A 19,783-nucleotide genomic window follows, 5' to 3' on the forward strand; every position below is an offset into this window, starting at 1 on the left:
TACGCACACACATCCACACACACTCACACGTGCACACCCTTGCACACACGTACTCACACACTATCTCTCTGTCCCCCAAGCCTGGGTGCTCTCCCTTCGCTGCACTTCCCAGCATCCTTCTCTTCCTCCAGATGCGGCAGAGGCACCGTCCTCACGCAGCCTTTCTTGGCCCTTTCAGTTCCCAAACCGAGCAGTGAGCCGCGGCGTTTGGGTTTATCCTCCCCACATGTCTGTGGTGTAGCTTTTACACTGGGGCTTGTTATCTTGTTTAGAATATAAGCTGTCTGCAAGCGCCTGTTGATCAATGAAGTCTGGTCCAACAGAAGAATCAGCCAGGCCCTGCGCTCGAGGAGCTCACATTCTAACGGGGGAGGCTCCAGCTGCAGGTCGGGGGAATGATCCAGTGGTTCTTAGGGGAGCGGCAATAAAGCCGAAACTGGACCTCTTCCTGCATGGAGCTTCCACTGATAAAATCGTCGCAGCTTCTGATGTCGACCCACTGGATGGGGCCAAGGACTGCAGCCATGAGAACTTTCTTCTCTGGGTTTTTGGGAGAGGCGGCTGCAGCCCTGCGGGAGCAGGTCCAGGGAGCCTCTCCACTGGGATTGTTTCCCGGGATGATGGCAGAGGTCTTGGCTGGAAGCACAGCTATTCCAAAGGTTTTTGGACTCGGGGTCCTAGGCTGCCTCCACCAGGCTTTAAGGGAAGACGACAGTCAAGGTGGTGGTAATGGTCTGACTTGGTTTGGTGGGCTTCCCCAGTCGTCCCTGGGTGACGCTTGTGGAAGACCGTAAGGCCCACAGCAATGGAAAGGACAAACGCAGATGTCCTGCGGGGGAGCTGTGGGGACAAGTCACGGCAGCATCCCGCGTGCCGTCCTCCTCCTCACAGCGATGGTGGCCGTGCTTTCTTTTACACCTAAGAACAAAGACTGGACTGGTGGCGTCTCCTCAGGCAGTCAGACAAAAAGCGAGGACTCCAGAATTACTCTGAATTCACGGATGAGAGTTATCAATGATCCATACAGTTCTCTAACATTCCTGAAGCAAAGATTCCTAAATCCTTCCTTCAGAGACTTGGACATAGTGGGCCTTTACATATATGGGTAAAAAAACAGAAAGACATTACAGCTAGTTTCTTTGAAGGAAAACTCTTCAAATCAAGGCCTCCTTTGATGGCATAATCCAGCTCTTTGCTGGCCTGCCCAGGCCGGCATCCGTGCCAAATTAGATGTGTCTCAGCACCTCATTTGTCACTTTGCAGCTGGAGTTCTCAGGTACCTGGTTTTTCTTGCATTTAGTGAACGAGCTTCTTGAAGGAGAAACTCTTCCAGCAGGTGAAGTCACTCTCTCCACAAAACAGCAAGGCGGCCTCTGAGATCCTGCCACTTCTGGCACTCGGGTCCTCTGATTTTAGGAATTGCTGCTGATTTCCTTGAACACTGAATCCTGCACAGTCTTCTCTCGGGCTTCAGTTTTTCTAAGCTATTTTTGTAGATCGTATTTTGTAACCAGGTAAGTCTTATGTCTCCACCTTTCTTTCAAAACCTGGAGGTTTAGGCCCACTGTAACTGTAAGTGAACACTACTTTGAGAAGGATTCAGTAGTTTTCTTCTCAATCACCCCAATTTTGGTAGCTGAGATGTACAGAGAAAGCAATGATCCTCATACCTTCTCTGCTGGACCATGCTGAAGAGAGCCTGGCTCTCCAGAGGGAAAAGACTTCAGGAGATCCACAGTACTACAGTCTGGGGGTCTTAGAAGCAGGCCACTTTTTCAGACAAGAGGATGCTTCTGGGCCAACTTCTCTCCTCTGGCTCAGTCCTTCTGTCAGCTAAGTCAGTTCCCCTTAACAATGAAGATCCATTTTCTACACAGTTCTGGTTGAATTTTTACCTGCTTATGCAATTTGCAACTTTCCCTGGGGGTGAATATGAATGAGAAAACTTCAAATCATGGAAATGTTGCCCTCGAGGAGGTGAGACTCCCAGCAGCCTGCATTCTGAGGCCCCCCCACCCCCGACTCGTGGAAGACAGAATTGCTTTCTCACCATCACTCAGGGCCTGGCTTTGAGACATCCAGATCAATGACACATTCTTTTCAGTCACAAGACTGCTGATGCCAGGCTTTTAATTCTCAAAGGGAAAGGGTACCCTGAAAGCCACGACCTCCATCAGCCCGGCTTCCTCCACTAGGGCTTCTTTCCGAAGTCAGTGACACCAAGAACGGCTTTATTCTCGGTGGGAGTCCTTTAGAGGGAGAAAAAGCATGGCCAAGTCCTGCCGGGTGCCATTTCTGCTCATCCACAGTGGCAGTGTTAATGTTCATGGCTCAGGGACCACAGGGATGGCAGAGGGGGAAAGACCCATGAAGAGGCACCTTTGTTCCAGAAGGCGGAATCCCTTCTGGAAAGAGGCAGAGAGTCCTGGAGCACAGTTGGCGGGTCTCCATTTTGCCAAGAGAAGGACATTCTCCAGTCACGTGCAAACCCATTCTTTTTCCTTGCTAAGCCCAAGAGGAGCTGATCTGTCTGGTTCATGATGACAGCCTCCTTCCCACCAGATCTTCATCTGGATGCCTGCCGACAAACTCCATTAACCCGGGTTAGGAGACAATGATCCCTACCACGGTGATAGAGATGCTCGAGGTGAGGAGCCTGTGGACCAGCCAGGGCACAGGTGCCCAGTTGGGGCTGAGAGCAGCACTCGAAAGCTCTGCCTGGCTGCCCCAGGCTTCTTCTGGGGTCCTCTACAGTGGAACAGTAGAAAGGAGCAGGTGAACGATCATCTGTACATTCTTAGTACTGGTGCCCTGTACAATTTGCTTTGCCACACCAGAACTGGTCAGGGGTGGAAATGAACAGAGATAACAGCATTCTTCAGTTAATTCTTTTCCAGAGGTGAAGCGATGGGAAAATGCAGGAGGATAACCCAGCCCGGCCAGCCCAGGGTACAGAGTTCTTTAGCAGAAGTGGGGTGAAAGGAGCTGGTTGCCCAGACACACCCCCTACAGGGACCAAAGACAAGGGGTCCCGGGTTTTTAACATTCTTAGCACCCCCTTCTACCCCTTAGACCCAGCTGAGGTGGTCACACTCCTCAATGGACTGTATAGAAATGCAGCCTGGGCTCTCCTGCCCATAAGCAGGGCAAAGAAAACCCTTGTTTTGGAGGGCTTCCCCATGAAGGCCTTTGTTAAATCCACCCAGGCACAGACACTGGCCCTGGTCCTGGCTCTTGGGGACCCGGTAACCCAGCTCATGTCCTAGGGTTTTACTGCAAAGGGTGAAGGGGCTGGTGGGAGAAAAGGAAGCTAGTGCAGACAGCTTTATCAAGAAGTCTGGCTGAAAAAAGGAGGAAAGATACAGGATATATTGGGACAAGGTGACGGTAGTAGGACCTAGCAAGGGTTTTTTAAGAATGGGGGAGATGTGGCCATTTTTGAAGGGAGTAGGAGGAATGAGGGAAATGCTGGAAGATGAGAAGGGGGGGGAGGAAGGAGGAGAAGGAAGAAGAGGGGGAGGGGGAGGAGGAGAAAGGGGAGGAGGAGAGAAGAAGAAGGAGAGGAGGAGGAGGAGAAGAAGAAGGAGAAGAAGAAGGAGAAGAGGAGGGGGAGGGGAGGGGGGAGGAGAAGAAGAAATGATTGAGAAGATGAGATGGGACCAAGTGGACAAGTAGAGGGGTTGGCCTTGGCAAGGAGAAGGGTGTCCTATTCACCAGAGACTGCAGGAAAGGAGGAGAGAGCGGGAGAGAATGTCAAAGGATTCTTAGGTAAAGAGGACGGGAGAAGAAAGCTGTTGTTCATTAAGGGGCCTTCGTGTTCCCAGAAAAGTCAGGGGCGAGGCCTTCAGCCGGTGGAGGGGAAGTCACGAGAGGTCTGTGGAGGGAAGACAAGGTCTGGAACGGCTTCTCTGGGGAGCCAGACAGGGAAGGACCAGGCTGTCTGCAGCGAGCCGGGCTGAGGCTGGATAAGAGGAGTCCTGCCGAGTGCCCAGGCCTCCCTAGCTCAGGAGCAGGGCCGGAGGAGGGGGAGGGGGTGGAATCGAGGGCCAGCTCCAGGCTGGCAGGCTGGTCAGAGCAGAACATTAGGTCTACACATGAGATACTTGTGGAATCCGAGGCCTTGGCCCTGCCTTGTTCCCATGAGGTGTTTCTGCCATTCTGCCCCAGGCAATCCCATGACATTTCCATAGCTGAGATGGAAAGACCTGGGCTGCATGCTGGTACAGCTCTGTGGCACCTGACGTAGCTGAACAACCATACTCCGGAGCTGAATGATGGATTCATCAACTCGGAGGGAGGTCTCTAGGGAGATACCACAGGGCTCTTTCTCTCCTTGGCCCTACTTTATACTCTATTAGTACTGAAGACTTGGCTGAAGGCAAACACGAAGGCAGCCAATTCTCCGGATCGACGGCAGAACTGTGATCCAAGCTGCGACAGGAGTGAACGATGGGATCAGACTCAGTGAGGAGGACCCTAAAGTGAGTGTGGAGACCTGGCACAAACATCTTTTGTTGATCAGGATCTCCGCAGAACTCCAGAGTGAGACATAACTGCCAGAGACCTAACCGGCCCGAGCTTTGGCTGCCCCAAGGGGAGGAGGTGACTGTCACACTGACCACGGCCACTAGCGGGACAAGCCTGGGCTCTGGGGGCCACAAGGAAGGAGACACAAGGAAAACGCAGACCAGCACCTCGTTGGCATTTGCTAAAGATGTTTCACTTTTAAAGGAAGAGACGGCATGGGGACTCATCTTGAAATACTGGGGGCGGCTGTGCAGAGGAGCTCCGAGAGGACAGAAATTCAGCTTGAAATAAAAAGGAGCTTCAGAAAGAAGGGAAACCATCCTGGATGGCACAGACTGCCCAGCATGCTAGTGAGCATCCTGTAACTGAAGGGATGTAAGGAGAAGGTGGAAGGCTACTTCCTGGTGACAGACTAAAGGGGGTGCATGCCTTCTGAGGTTCTGGGCCACCTCTAGTCCCACCTTCAAAAACGTGGATGTGAGGAGATGTGACGTGAGCTATGGTTATTAGGATAAGAGAGAGGAGCGCCTCCCTCAGCACCAAGCTTAGCAGAGCGTGTGCGGCACTGAGGCTGAAGACCATTACCTAACCAGAAGGCCCAAGTGGATCTGGAGGGAAGACCGACGTGTCAGCCCTGTGCTCCTGGACCGGAGAAAAACAACAAAAATGCACCCTCAAAAAGCCACGAGGCAGACGTTCTCAGCAACCACTCAGCACACCTCAACTGAAAAGAGGCTCTCGTCCGTGTGCAGAGGACCCTTCCTCCCAGCCCACAGTCCATCCTGACTCACAGCCTAAGGGAGGTCATTCAGGCGGCAGGAGCCCTGGGAATCCCCCCACCCCCCAGAGGCGCCCTCTGGAGCCCCAGCCCATTGACTGACAGCTTGGCTTGGGATCCTCTGTTGATGGCCAAAGCAAAGCGGGTCCCCACCCAGCCCGGGGCTACAGAACCTCCCCGGTTGTTTACGATACATCATGTGCCTTCCAATAAAGCGAAGGGAGTGATCCCGGGGATCTGACGGGGATCTGGCTGAGGCGTTGGGCGCATGTCCTCTGAAGGGGATGATGCCTCGGTGGGCTTGCTAAGGAATCAAGGCCCGAACGGAGCCTGGCTCCGCGCAGCCTCTGCCCAGGACTGACTCAGAGGCAAGGGTTTCACAATGAGAGAGTGTGGTTGTGTTTCTTACCTTCCACAGCTCCAGGCACATGGGCATGCCCGCTTTGGCACCGGCCTCTGGCTTCAAGGTACAGACTGACGTCTTGGACGGCATGTCCAAAACCTGAACCTGACAGTGAGAAAACAAGCTGATTTGGGCGGGCTCCAAGGCACAGTCTTTGCTGTACAAATAAGAGACTTTTTAAGGTGATTAGCAAATGTTGGTGCAGGCTCCTTTTTATTCACTGGAAAGGAAGCCTGGAAGTGAGTCTTTTAATGAGGCCTAACTAGGCTGTCGGGGCCTCGCAGAACTCGGGCACTGCTTTGTAAGTGACCCGTAAGTCACTGTCTTTGGCCGGGCCTAACAGCTCGGCACTGCCCCAGCCTCTGTGAGCACCCAGGCATGTCTCACTTTCTCAGCTCTGGGCCGGGCCTCTGGCTCTCCCTTCCCAGCTTCCAACAGACTGCCTTCGGGGCGCCACAACACAGATGGATGGCCTCTTCACCCAGTGATCGGCAGGAAAATGGGGAGGCAGCAAGGTCCCCATGCATCCAGCTTGTTCCTTACCAGAGGTTCTGGTAAGAAGGGGAGCTGGTTCAGTACCGTGTGCAAGGCCAGAGTCCTCGTCACTCCGCCTACGGCTAGACTGAGCTGGCACCAAATGCCTGGATTAGGACCTTCTGCTTCAAATAGTGAGGCTTCTCATAGGTAAGATTAATGGAGTCAATTCTCCTCCCCTCAGTTATGTATTTTTCAGTGAAAATAAGTTGTTGTTCTTTTAAAAAACAAACAAACCCAGTTAAGCATGTGTGTCTGTGCGTGTATGTTATACATACACCCAGTGTTTAAGTCTGACTGTATATAGCCAGTTAACTAGCTAGCCAACCTGAACCCCCGGATCTTGGGCTTGGAAGGGACCTGGAACGCCGCCTATTACAACCTGGAGCTGGGCCAGCGTCGGTCCCCTCCACACACGCCCCCAAAGTGGCCAGGCAGTCTCGGCTGGAGACGTGGGGAAGGGGAACCAGAGGCCGCCCCTCCGCACGTTCTTTGCGTCCAGCCTAGACTGGCCGCCGTCTGGCCACTGCTTCTGGTTCTGCCCTGTGGGGTCAAGCAGCCCAAGCCGCCTCCCTTTCCTATCTCTACAACAGCTGGTCAAATACTAGAGGAATGCTATCAGCCCTCCAAGTTTCTTTTTCAGGCTTCGCCAACGAATCCTCCAACAGCATCAACCTGAGGTCTTCCACCATTCTGATTACCCTGCCCTAGATGAAGACCTGAGATCAATTTGGCCTCAGAAACTTGCTGGCTGGGTGACCCTTCACTGCCGCCTGACTCAGTTTCCTCATCTGTCAAATGGAGGAGACGATAACAGTGCTTACTTTCCAGGGTGGTTGCGAAGGAAAAAACGAGTTAATATTTGTAAAGTGCTCTGCAAACCCTAAAATGCCCCACAAATGCTCACTACTTGAGGCTGCCTCTTGATAAACACCAGAAAGAACCATAGAGGCAGAATCAGAGAACTTGGTTTCAACTCCTGCCCACCCTGCTTTCACCTCTCTGGGCCTCAGTCTCTTCCTCTGTAAAATGGCAGGGCCAGACTGGCTGGTCTCTCAGTCCCCTCCAGCCCTCAGTCTGGACTCTCTAGGTCCTTCTTAAAATGTGGCTCCCAAAGAACACAGGACTCCAGACGTGGCCTCGCCTCTTGCTTTGCGTCTGTTCACATGAGCCTTCTGGGTTTATCTGAAACCATCCCTTCGGTCGTCTCCTTTGCTACAAGTCCTCCATCACATTGGTCTGCCTCCATTTGGCTGAGGGGGACCTTCCTAAGGTTACTGGTTCCTTGTCACCACAAAAACAGGTGCTACAAACCTTGTCCATATGGGTCCTTCTCCTCTTTCTGTCTCTAGGAGTGACATCACTGAGGGCGCACAGTGTAGGTACCTACTGGACATGGTTCCAAGTTGCTTTCCAGAATGGCTGGACCAGTTCACAGCTCCACCAACAAGGCATAAGTGTACCTGTTTTTCCACAGCCCCTCTAGCATTTGTCACTTTCCTTTTTTGTCAACTTTGCCAATCTAATGGGTGTGAAATTGAAACTTAAAATTGCATTAATTAGCATTTCTCTAATTATTAGTGATTTGAGGCATTTTTCCCCCAGGGGAAGCTAGGTGGCAAAGTGGTTAGAGCACTGGACCCAGAGTCAAATCTGACCTCACACACTTCCTGGCTATGTGAACAGTCACTGAACCTCTGTTTTCCTCAGTTTCCTCAACTGTAAAATGGGGATAATAATAGTACCTACCTCTCAGGGTTGTTGTAAGGATTAAATGTGATAATTGTAAAGTGCTTAACACAGTGCCTGGCTCATAGCAGGTACTACATAAATGTTAGCTGCTGCTGCTGCTGCTACTAATGCTGTCACATGGCTATAGAGAGCTTGGATTTCTTCCTCAGAAGAATAAGCCTAGTCATATTTTTGACCATTTAGCTGTTGTGAAATAGCTCTTACTCTTATAAATCTGAATCAGTTCTTTCTTAATATGTCTTAGAAATAAGATCCTTATTAGAGAAACTTGCTACAAAGATTTTGTTCCCAGTTGCCTGCTCCCTTTCCAATTTCAGCTGCACTGGTTTTATCTGCACAAAACTTTAAAAATTTTAGATAATTAAAATGGCCCATTTTATCTTGTGCAATCTTCTCTATCCGTTGTTTGGTTATGAACTGTTTCCCTATCCATAGATCTGAAAGATAATTTCCTCTCTGCTCCTCTAATTTGCTTATGATGTCACCCTTTATATTTAAGTCATGTATCCATTATTTTGGTGTGACCCATGGTTCTTAAAGCACATGCCAGAAAATACAGGCTCTGGCAGGTCCTAAGAAACTGGAAAGGCTTCAACTATTGGCTCGGAAATGGTTAGGGTACCTGTCATGAGGACCAGCCTAGTATGGAGACGTTTATCACTAGGCTGGCTACAGAAACTCCTGAAGACATGGAGGGCCTGCCCCCACTGAGGACACCTCAGCTATCTTGAAGAACTAAAGAAATATAGTAACAATGTGACCCTATTGTTTTAAACCTATGGCTTCCCCTTCCTCCTCAAACCTGGCTGGTATAAAACCTGAGTTCAGGCTGCAAAGGAAGGCTATTTTTCAGTGTACCTTTTGTGCATGTGTACACAGACATGACACATATTGGGATTACACATCTAACATCCTTTAACATGCTAGCTCTGGAGGCTGACTCGGAATATCTACAGGATCACAGAATGGGAGAGTTAAAGAAAGCCCCAGTGGCCATCCAGGCCAGCCCATGCATGAAGGTCCTGCCTCTAACACACCTGACAAGTGGTCGTCCAGCCTTTGCCTGAAGACTCCCAACGGGGAGGAATCCGCCCCCTCACCTGAGGCAGCCCCTTCCACTTTGGGATGGCTCCTCTTGTTAGGAGCCTGAATGGGCCTCTTGGCAGCTTCTTCCCACCGCTCCTGGTTCTGCCCTCTGGGGCCACGCTGAACAAGCCTGGGCTCTCCTCTCCAGGACAGCCTTGCATTCCAAACTCTGCGCTATCACTCTGCAACACGCCCCTCTCCTCTTCTGGGTTCACACTACCCAAATCTGTCACCCAATCCAGACCACTGCGGCAGCCTATGGACCCCATCTTGGAATGTTTTTAAATGCATAAAATGAAATGCAAGGAATTACAAAGGAAATAAATTCTATAGAACTGCAGTTATGAAAAAAAAATAGTTCACAGACCCTGGGGTTAAGAAGCCCTGCCCATGTATCCCTTACTGCATCCCCTCTTGTCTGCCCCCACCCTCTAGCTTCTATCAACATGATCATCTCTATGCAGACGATCTATGCACCCTGCCCAAATCTCTCCTGAGCTCCAGTCACAAACCAGCGATGGCCCACTGGACACTGAACTGCATGTTGTGTAGACACACGTCCAAAACAACCCAAGATATTTCCCCCAAAATTCTCTTCTCTTCTGAACATCCCAATTTCTGTCCAAGGTACTGCCATCTTCACAGTAAGGCAGGACTGTAACCTCTACCATCCTCAACTCCTTACCATCACCTGCCACACACCAATCAGTCATCAAATTGGTTCTTCTTCCCACAACACATCTCTTCCATTCCCCTTCTCTACACTCACACAGCCACTGCCTCAGGTCGAGGTCTCATCCCCTCTGGCTTCTCGGTTGGCCTCGCCACCTCAAGTCTCTACCCACTCCAATCCCTCCTCCACATAGCTGCCAAAATGATCTTCCCAAAGCACAGGTCTACCCCTGTCATCTCCTACTCAGTGAAGTCCAGAGTCTCCCTATCACCTCCCAGATCAAATATAAACTGCTCTCTGGCATTTAAAGCTGTTCATGGCCTGGCCCTCTATCGTCTTATTAGACACGTGACACATTACCCCCCTTCACATACTCCACGGTCCAGTCAAACTAGCCTCAGCTCTTCATCACACAGGCCACTCCATCGTTTGTCTCTCTGCCTTGGAGCTAGCTGTCAGCCACGCCTGGGATGCTGACCCTCGGCATGGCTACCTCCTGGAACCCCAGTTTCTTTCCAAACTCAGCTTAAGCATGACCTTCTGAATGACACTTTTCCTGGTAGCCCCTCATCCTTCTCTCTGCTGCGACAATGTACCAAGGCCTTTTCTCTCCAAAGTACTTTGTATCTAATTTATATTTGTGGTGGCCTATATGCAGAATGTTATGGTACATTTAAATAGGTCAGAGATTTAGGATAAGATTTGCTACTTGCTAATAAGATATACAAAACAAATAATTGGCAGGGGGAGGCGCCAGAACTGAGGGGAGTCAGCAAAGACTTCTTGTGGAAGGTGAGATTTTTCAGTGGGATGTGAAGGAAGCCTGGGAGGTCAGGAGATGAACATGAGAAGGGAGAAAATTCTAGGCGTAGGGGACAGACAAGTGAACGTGCCCACACAGAATATTTTGTATGAGGAACAGCCAAGAGGCCAGTGTCTATACGGGGGTTAGTTGTAAGAAGGTCAGAAAGGTCACAGCAAAGCTGTGAAGGGTTTGAACTCAACAAATATTGGATCCTGGAGGTGACAGAGAACCACTGGAGTTGATAGGGGAGGGGGCAGAGGTGGTGTGACACAACCGGGCCTTCGCTTTAGGATGGGGTGGAGTGAAGAGAGACTTGAGGCCGGCAGACCCCTGCCCCCAGCAGCCACGGCACTAGTGCAGACGTGGGGTGATGAGGGTCTGCACCAGAGTAAGGGCGGTGTCAGAGGACAGAAGTGGGGTATTTGAGAGACAGGCCTTGGCAACAGATGGGATATAGAGGGAAAGAGCGAGGAGGTGAGGACGGCACCTAGGCTGCAAGCCTGGGGACTGGAAAGCTGGTGGGACCCTCAACAGTAACATAAAAGCTCCAAAGGGGAGTGTCGGGGGAAAAGACAGTGAGCTCGGTTTCGGACATGCTGACATCCAGTTTGAGATCACAACAGGCAGCTGGAAATGCTGACACGGAGGTCGGGGGAGAGGTTAGGGCTGGACAAACAGATCTGAGAATTATTAGCATAGAGATGGCAGCTGAACCTATGGATCGAGCCCACCAACCGAAACGGTGTAGAGGGAGAAAAAGGCCCAGGACAGAGCCCCGAGGGACACGTACGGTAGACCTGGAGGAGGATCTGGCAAAGGAGGCAGAGAAGGAGTGGTCAGAGTGGGAGGGGGAGAGCCAGGAGAGCCGGCGGCCCAAGAACCTAGAGAGAAGGGAGCATCAAGGGGGAGAGAGTGACCGACAGGGTCAAAGGCTGTAGAGAGGTCGGGGAGAATGAAGACTGAGAAAAGGGCACTGGATTTGACAGTAAAGAGATCACTGACAGAGAAGAAAAAGAAATCAGAGCGAGTAGAATAGGCAACGAGGAAACAGAGCCATGGCGTTTTGCAGAGACTTAGAGAATCCTAGAGAATCAACTAAAAAATGGGTTGGAATAATTAACAACTTTAGCAAAGTTGCAGGATATAAAATCAACCCACACGAATCATCAGTATTTCTAAATGTTACCTACAAAGTTCAACATCAAGAAACAGAGAAAATCCATTTTTAAAAAGCTGCAGACAATATAAAATACCTGGGACTCTACCTGCCAAGACAAGCCCAAGAACTACACGAACACACTTACAAAATGCTTTTCAAACAAATAAAGTCAGATCTAAACAACTGGGAAAATATCAGTGGCTCATGGGTAGGCTGAGTCAATATAATAAAAATGACAATTCTGTCTAAATTAATTTGTATATTCAGTGCCATACAAAACTACCAAAATTATTTTATAGAGATAGAAAAAATAATAAATACATCTGGAAGGACAAAAAAATTCAGAATTTCATGGGAATTAATGAAAGAAAAATGTGAAGGAAGGTGGCCTAGCCATAACAGATTTCAAACTATATTACAAAGCTGTAATCAAAACAACCTGACACTGGCTAAGAAACAGAGTAGGAGAGCAGTGGAAGACATCAGGCACACAATAAATAGCAGTGCATGATCATAGCAATCTAGTGCTTAAGAAACCCAAAGCCCCGAGCTTTTGGGACAAGAACTCACTATCTGACAAAAACTGCTGGGAAAACTTGAAAAGACTATGGCACAAAGCGGGTAGGTACAGATCACCACCTCACACTGTATAGCAAGATGAGATCAACATGGGTACGTGATTTAGCCATAAAAGATGACACCATGAACCAATTAGGAGAGCAAGGAATAGTTTACCTTTCAGTTCTGCAGAGAAGGGAAGAACTGATGACCAAACAAGAGACAGAGAGCATTACAAGATTTAAAATGGATAATTTTGATTCCATGAAGTTAAAAAGGCTTTACACAAACAAAGCCGATGCAACCAAAATTAGAAGTGAAGCAGAAAGCTGAAAAAAAATTTTTTATATCCAGTGTCTCTGATTAGGGCCCCATTTCTCAAATATATAAAGGACTTGGTCAAATTTATAAGAATGTAAGTCATTCCCCAATTGATAAATGGTCAAAGGATATGAACTGGCAGTTTTCAGAAGAAGAAATCAAAGCTATTTGTAATCATATGAAAAAATGTTCTACATCACTACTGATTAGAGAAATAATGCAAATTAAGACAACCCTGAGGTACCACCTCATACCCATCAGATTAGCTAACATGACAGAAAAGGAACATGACAAATGTTGGAGGGAATGTGGAAAAACTGGGATACTGAAGCACTGCTGGTGGAGTTCTGCAGTGATGCAACCTTTCTGGGGAGCAAAGCGGAACTACGTCTAAAGGGCTGCAGCACTGGGCACTGCTAGGTCTGTACTCCAAAGAGATTTTTAAAACAGGAGGGGGGAGGGAAGGACCCACATGTACAGAAATATTCACAGCAGCTCTTTTTGTGGTGGCAAAGAATTGGAAATCGAGGGGATGCCCATCTACTGGGGAATGGCTGAACAAGTTGTGGTATACGATTGTGATGGAATACTATCGTGCTATAAGAAATAAAGAGCAGGCGATTTCAAAGAAACCTGGAAAGGCTTACATGAACTGATGCAAAGTGAAGTGAGCAGAACCAGGAGAACACTGTAAACAGTAACGACAATATTGTGCTACGATCAACTGTGGATAATTTAGCTATTCTCAGCAATACAATGATCCAAGGCAATTTCAAAGGAATCATGATGAAAAAAATGCTCTCTATCTTCAGAGAAAGAACTGATGGATTCTGAGTGCGGATCAAAGCAGACTATTTTTCACTTGGTTTTTTTGTGGGTTTTTTATGGAGGAGATGCTGTTTTCTTTCACAACACAAGTAATATGGAAATGCATCTTGCATGATTGCACATATATAACCTATATCAAATTGCTTATTGTCTCAGGAAGGGGGGAAAGGAGGGAGAGAATTTGGAACTCAAAATTTTAAAAAATGCATGTTCGAAATTGCTTTTACGTGTAATTGGGGGAAAAATAAGATATTTTTTAAAAAAAGAGCTCACTTGTAACTTTGGTGAGAGCAGTTTCGGTTGAACGGTGGGTTGGAAGCCAGACTATAGAGTTAGGATGAGGAGGAGAGGAGAGAAAGTAGTGGTATCAAATGCGAATGGCCTTTTCAAGAATGTTAGTCACAGAAGGAGGAGAGATGCCAGGATGGATAGACCAAGTGGAGGTTTTCTGAGACGGGGAGCCTGAGGCGCGTTTGGGTGCAGGAGGCAGGTAGCCAGCAGACACAGAATGAAGTGACAGGGCGGGGAGGATGGCACCAACTTCTGGTGAATGCCTTCGGGGTCTTCTCCATTCTGTCCAGCAGCACGCGAGCAGGTACCTATGGTGGATGGTGGGAGCGACCCAAGGCTGAGGCCGGCAAGACACAAGTGGCAGCGGGATAAGTGAGTGAGGGGCCTGAAAAAAGAGGCCAGTGTAGAGCTGGCTGTTTCACCAAGGGGTCAGGTCGGGAAGAGGCTGGAGCTCAAGGAGAGGATGAAGAACAAGGCTTGTGGTGGCAAGGGTGGGGAGGGGGGAAGGCAGGACGACAACAGATTGGGATCAGGAAGGGAAGCGAGAGGTCATGGACGTGGTGCGCTGGTGCGTGATGGCAAGGCCATGAACACGACCATCTGTGTGCTGAGGTGGTGGTGGGGGGAGGCCATGGGAAATGAGGAAGCTGAGGAGCTGGGTGGTGGGGGTGTTTGAGGCAATGTGCAAAGGCATGTTGAAGTCCTGTACTTTGAGGGTAAATGCCAGGGAGTAAAGAAAGACCGAGCCGGGCACTGACCTCATGGAGGGATGAAGGGTATGTCCTGGAGGTCTGTGGACAACAGCTACGAGAACTCTGACTGGGTGGGAGATACGGACTGAGAGAACCTGGGGGGGGGGGTGATGGAGGTCGAGAGAGGTGGCAATGGGGAGCACGGGATATTCCAACTGCCCGCCTGGACCAGCGGGTCTGGGGGGAGTGAAAGGGCAGCTGGAACCTCTCCTGACTCCAGCCTTGCATCTCTAGGTGCCTACTGGATGTCCTGTAGAAGTCCTCCACCGAACTCATCGTCTTTCCCCCATTTCCCTGTTACTGTGGAAGGTATCACCACCCTCCTCAGTTGCATTCCACGGCTCATTCTTGATGCCTCGGGAGCTCTTCTGCTGCCCATGTGTCCCATCAGGTGCCCGGTCCTGGAGAGCCTGCCTTCTCGCACGTGCCCCTTCTCTCCTCATCACCTCTATCCTCCACCCAGCCATCCAAGTAGCCTTCCTAGAGTGCAGGCGTGAGCTCCAGGGGCTCCCTCGGCCCTGCAGCACCAAATGTAAAAGCCTCTGCTGGCCCTTAGAGCCCTTCCCAGCTTGGGCCCTGGGGAGCTTCCCAGCTCTTGTCCTCTTTACACTCTGCTCCGACATCCTGTCATCCAGTGACATGGCGCCTGGCTGCTCCTCCGGAGCTGGACTCCAGGCCCCTTCGCTGGCCACTGCCCACACCTGCAACACGCTCCCTCCTCCTCACTCCACTTCCTCCACGGCCCGGCCAGTCCCCCGCCCGCTGCACAAAGCCTTGCCTCGCCGGCTCCTTCCCTCTCTCGCTGACTCTCTCTAATGCCTCCTGTGTCGGTCATGTCTGCACCCTTGTTTGCATGTTGTCTCTCCCATCGGTCTTTTCCCTTTTCTGTGTCCCCAGCAATCAGCAGGTGCTTCATAAGTGGTTGTTGACTGACTGCTGACTGAAGGGTGTTCAAGGAGGCTGCGTCATCAGGAGAGAGGCAGAGTATGGCAGTGGGAAGGGAAGCGCTTCCCTGAGCCCCACTGGGAGGACACCGCAATCCAAGTGGCCTTTGTCCGGCATTCAAGGCCCTCTGCCATCTTGTTCTACCTCTCTTTTCAGCCTTCTCTCCCACTACTCCCCTTTCTGTGTGTACACCCAGCCACACTGTGCCCGGGATCCCCTTTATCACCACTTCTTGGCAGAGGGAGGATCTGAGCTCAGTCTCAGAAGATGGGCAAGGTCACTTGGACAGAGACGGGGAAGGAGGAAGTCCTTCGAGGTGGAGGTCTGGTGGGTAGGCCACCATGTACCCAAACTCAAGGCTCCTGAAGAAGATTCATGGCAGCAAGGGCTGGAAAGGCAGAACGGAGCAGACTGGGCCTGGAGCAGGGCCTGGAAGCTGGGCGAGGGCGGCTGGACTTTGTTCTCCAGCTGATGGGAAGCTTCGGAGTTTGGAAGTGATGCTGCTCCAGTGCTACTGATGAAAATGTGAACCTAGGGCATCTCAGGAAAGGCGGCAGCGGTGGCAACAGAAAACAGGAGACAGAAATGGAGGTACCATCAAGGGAGAGGCGCAGGCCCTGGGGTCGACCGGGGCTGACGAGAACTGAACGGCCGACAGCTTTCCCGGCGGGTGACCGGTCCCACTGCAGAAACAAGTGGCACGTCACCAAGACAAGGAGGTTGGACGGTTTTTGGCAGGGAGGGGAGGGTGGTGGGCAATGGCCTAGGATGCAGTGGGCGGCCTTGGTGTCTTCAATGCCGGCCTAGGCTCTAAGCTCAGAGTGACAGACTTGGTCAGAGAGACCTGGGTTCGGGTGCTTACACACTGTGTGACCCTGGATAAGTCATTTAATTTCTAGGGAGCCTGGCTTCCTGCTCAATAGAACACAGGGTTGGACTCTAACTCAGAAGGACTCTGAGGGCAGAGAGTGGAGGGGTGAGGGGGACGGACCACACGCACAGCCAACTGAAGTTCGGGAGGCATAGAGACCCAGGCCAAGTGCTCTTCAAGGAGCAGGAGGATTCAGAAAGGAAGCAAGAGAAGCGAGTCACTCCTGAGCTTGAGAGAAGGCCTGCGCACACCTGGGAAGGGCAGGAGTGTGTACTTTGAAGGCACTTTGTCCATTTGGGCTCGACCTTGGCGCTGTGAAGGGAAGCAATCTGAAAGCGGCTGGATTCGGACTAAGGAGGGCCTTCAATGTCAGGGTAATAGGGAGCCACTCCAGTTTACTGAGGAAGAGGGCGACGTGGTCATTGCAGACTGGCCTATGAGGAAAACCGAGAGGAAAACTGAGGCAGGAAAGCCCTGAGGACATTAGCGCTGTGAGGAATGAGAAACAGGAAGACTCGAGAAACACTTGAGAAGAATGAAGAATTAAGAGAAAGACTTGACACAAACCGGTCAGAGTACAGGCTGAATAGCCAGGAAAGCAATTCGTGCTTGACTCCGAGGGGGGAAACAGAACGACCGCCGCCATAAGGAACGCTCTCGTGGACCAGACTGCTCCAGCGTGGCTCCTCGCAGAGCCAGGGCACCATGGGTGCTGCGCTGCATAGACCATCAGATACAGCCGCCGAGCTATCCCTTTGGACAACATCTATAGGGAGCTCTGGAACCTTAAATCGCTTTGTAAATGCCAGCTCTTATGATCAATATTACTCATTTTACGGAACCACTTTTCTTTCTCTTTTTAAAATCTTTGCTCTAAGGGTTGGCTGGCTGTGGTATGTATGTGTGGGGTACATGCAGAAATACATTCAGAAATGATGGTGAAGTAAAAGCAAAAGACATTTTGAAAAGAATTTGATTTTTAAAAAAGTTAATATAATAGAAAAATAAATAGAAATAAATAAAATAAACAGAAAAATTAAAGCTATGTTTGCCAAGGATGCCCTACAGCTCTGCACCCTTTCATTCTCTGGCACAGTTCTGGGAGGAGGGGGCCCATGGCGGCCCAGGAATTGTTAAGACTCAGGACAAGTCCCGCTTTGCGCCTCAGTACAAGTCAGTAAATGATAAGAGTCCGTGTAATAAGGACCTCCCAGGACTGTGAGGCAAACACTCTGGAAACCTTCAAGTGATCAGAAATGCGGGTTATCAGTATCACAGCAGAGAAGCAGCGAGCTCACGCCACCAAGCCCCGCCTGACAGAGCAGTCCTTCCTTCCAAAGTCAAACCGATGCTTCCCTTAGGAGGGGCAGGAGGCCGTGGGAGGAAGGAGGGAGCCGCGGCCACCAAGCCTCAGAACCAAGTACTGCTTCACCAAGTCTGACAACTGTAACCTAAGCCTCCACACTATGTGTTTATATTGGTTTTGCTTAATAGGAAAAAGATTTTGCTTTTGCCTGGGGTTCCCATGCTCCTGGGTGGCTGCAGCAGGTCTGGAAAGCACGCCCCTCTTCTTTTTCACATTAATAAGGTTTTTAAGATGTTTTTGGCAAATTGGCAAGAAGAATGTGTGCAGCTCGTAATTGGTGATTTAAATGCAATCACGAACAAATAAATGCCTGTTCCTATCTCATTATTTATGAACCGAACCTGCTTCAAGACAAAATTACTCTCCTTGGGAAGTAGCCAAGTGTAAACACATCTGAAGTCTTCATTTTCATCATGAGCCGCCAACGTATGCGTTCTCGCCAAACCTGCCTCTTTGGAGGTACTATGTATCAAAAAGGCTTGGGGGAATCCACGGGATCTGATGGGTACCTTTCCCGCAGAGCGGCTGCTCATCTCGGGAGCCACAAAACCCACGTCGATTTTAAATTCCACAAGCGGCAGTACGAGTGATGGACCCTGGAAAGGAGAGCCTTTCCAAACAAAGAAGGGAGTCATTTCTCGTAAATATAAAGCTTCTCCGCACCCATCAGGAATCTTGACCACTCTCTGAACTTTCTCGCCCCACACCCGCTCTTTCGCTCGCAGAAATCTGGCTTCTGGACCACCTACTTCAGCGTCACTGTTCTCTCTAAGGTCACTGGGAACCCCCAAATCACCAAACCAATGATACGCACGGGCCCCTTCCACTTAAGTGTGGATGGTGGCAGAGTGGGAGAAGAGGGGGTTCAGGGGCCATCTGGAAACTACCCCAAATGTGTCAATGATGGGGCACACTACTGAAGGGGCTTGAAAAGCCTGCTGTACATCCAAGGAAGGAGACTGGCTCACAGGTTTTCACTGGAGAGGTAAATAGGTGCTGGCAGAGTCACTTGGATTGTGCCATCATTTCATAGGCCATCCGGTCATCTTGTAGGGGGCAGCACTCCTGGTAAGTACCCATCAAAAGGCCGCCATGAAAATTATCGTAGCTAAAGTGCCACCATTCGGTCCTGAGGAGGGGAAGTTCCACACAGAACTCGGTAAGATAAATACCCATACATGTGTGTTCTCACGCTTGCTGACTTCCATGTAGAGGTGCACATAAGAAAGGATGGCACAAAACCCCAACATGCTGGAAATGTTCAAATGCCCCTCCCCCTCCCCTGGGGGATCTAGCTGGCCAACGAAGTTGAAGCTGTCAGACAAGGTGGAGAGCTTCATTTGTTTTGCATAACTCTACTTTGCAACAAGGGAGGGATTACCGGAAAGTGTCAGCAATGGAAAGAACAGCGAATAAAACGATGTTTCTAAAAGCGAGGAAGGAGAGAGGCCAAGGACTGCAGACCACAGGGAGGCCGTGATACTCAGAAAACAATCAGCAGCAGCAGACGAGCCAAGCACCAGATAACCCCCTCCCCCAGTGAGATGGACTGGACTGTAACAAAGAGGAAGTCCCTCGGCCGATGTAAATAAGCTGCCATCACAAGGGGATGGAGAAGGCCCTGGAAGCTCCTTCAGTAAGAAACGCCGGGTCCTTTGCCAATCAGAGAGGTACGCAGCCAAGAGCAACACCAGGGTGTAATAGAAACTTGTCTGTAAACCCTTCAGCAAAGGACGGGGGAGAATTATGAACCATCCGTCCTGTGAAACAGAGAAGTGGGGAAGCAAAGGGGGAAAGAGGCTCGGCAAGGCCATCTGGAAGGCACTTGGGGATGAAGCTGGAAGGAAGACGACAAAGCGAAGGAAGAGAGGGCGGACTGCCAGAGTGTCTGATTCTATGGTCAGACCCAGGCGTATTCTCAAGGACGTGGAAATGGTGGAAATGGGAAAACTGAGACGGGAACAGGCACTGGACCAGACTAGGAACAGACAGAACAGCACAACGGTGAGGACAGTGAGGAGCCATTCTCGCGTGCCCAAAAGAGAAGAACCGAAATCTCAAATCTCATCACTGCCGAAGAAGAGGCTATGCACCCATAGTTGACTTTCCCGTCCACGTACGACTTTTATAAGCA

At 50.2% G+C, this 19,783-nt stretch overlaps 1 protein-coding gene across 19 annotated transcripts in view; it reads right to left on the reverse strand.

Annotated features, from left to right (window-relative positions):
* Positions 1-19,783, reverse strand: part of GNB1L (G protein subunit beta 1 like) — a 152,073-nt gene that overhangs the window by 20,708 nt on the left and 111,582 nt on the right. For all 19 annotated transcript variants that reach the window (XM_078154456.1, XM_020996521.2, XM_020996515.2 and 16 more), the window contains one exon: positions 5,715-5,813. In XM_078154456.1, coding sequence (XP_078010582.1) covers positions 5,715-5,813 — 99 coding nt within the window. The remainder of the gene's footprint in view (positions 1-5,714; positions 5,814-19,783) is intronic.

This window comes from Phascolarctos cinereus, unplaced genomic scaffold (genome assembly GCF_003287225.1).
Source record: "Phascolarctos cinereus isolate Bilbo 61053 unplaced genomic scaffold, phaCin_HiC Scaffold_4;HRSCAF=312, whole genome shotgun sequence".
Classification (NCBI taxonomy): Eukaryota; Metazoa; Chordata; class Mammalia; order Diprotodontia; family Phascolarctidae; genus Phascolarctos; species Phascolarctos cinereus.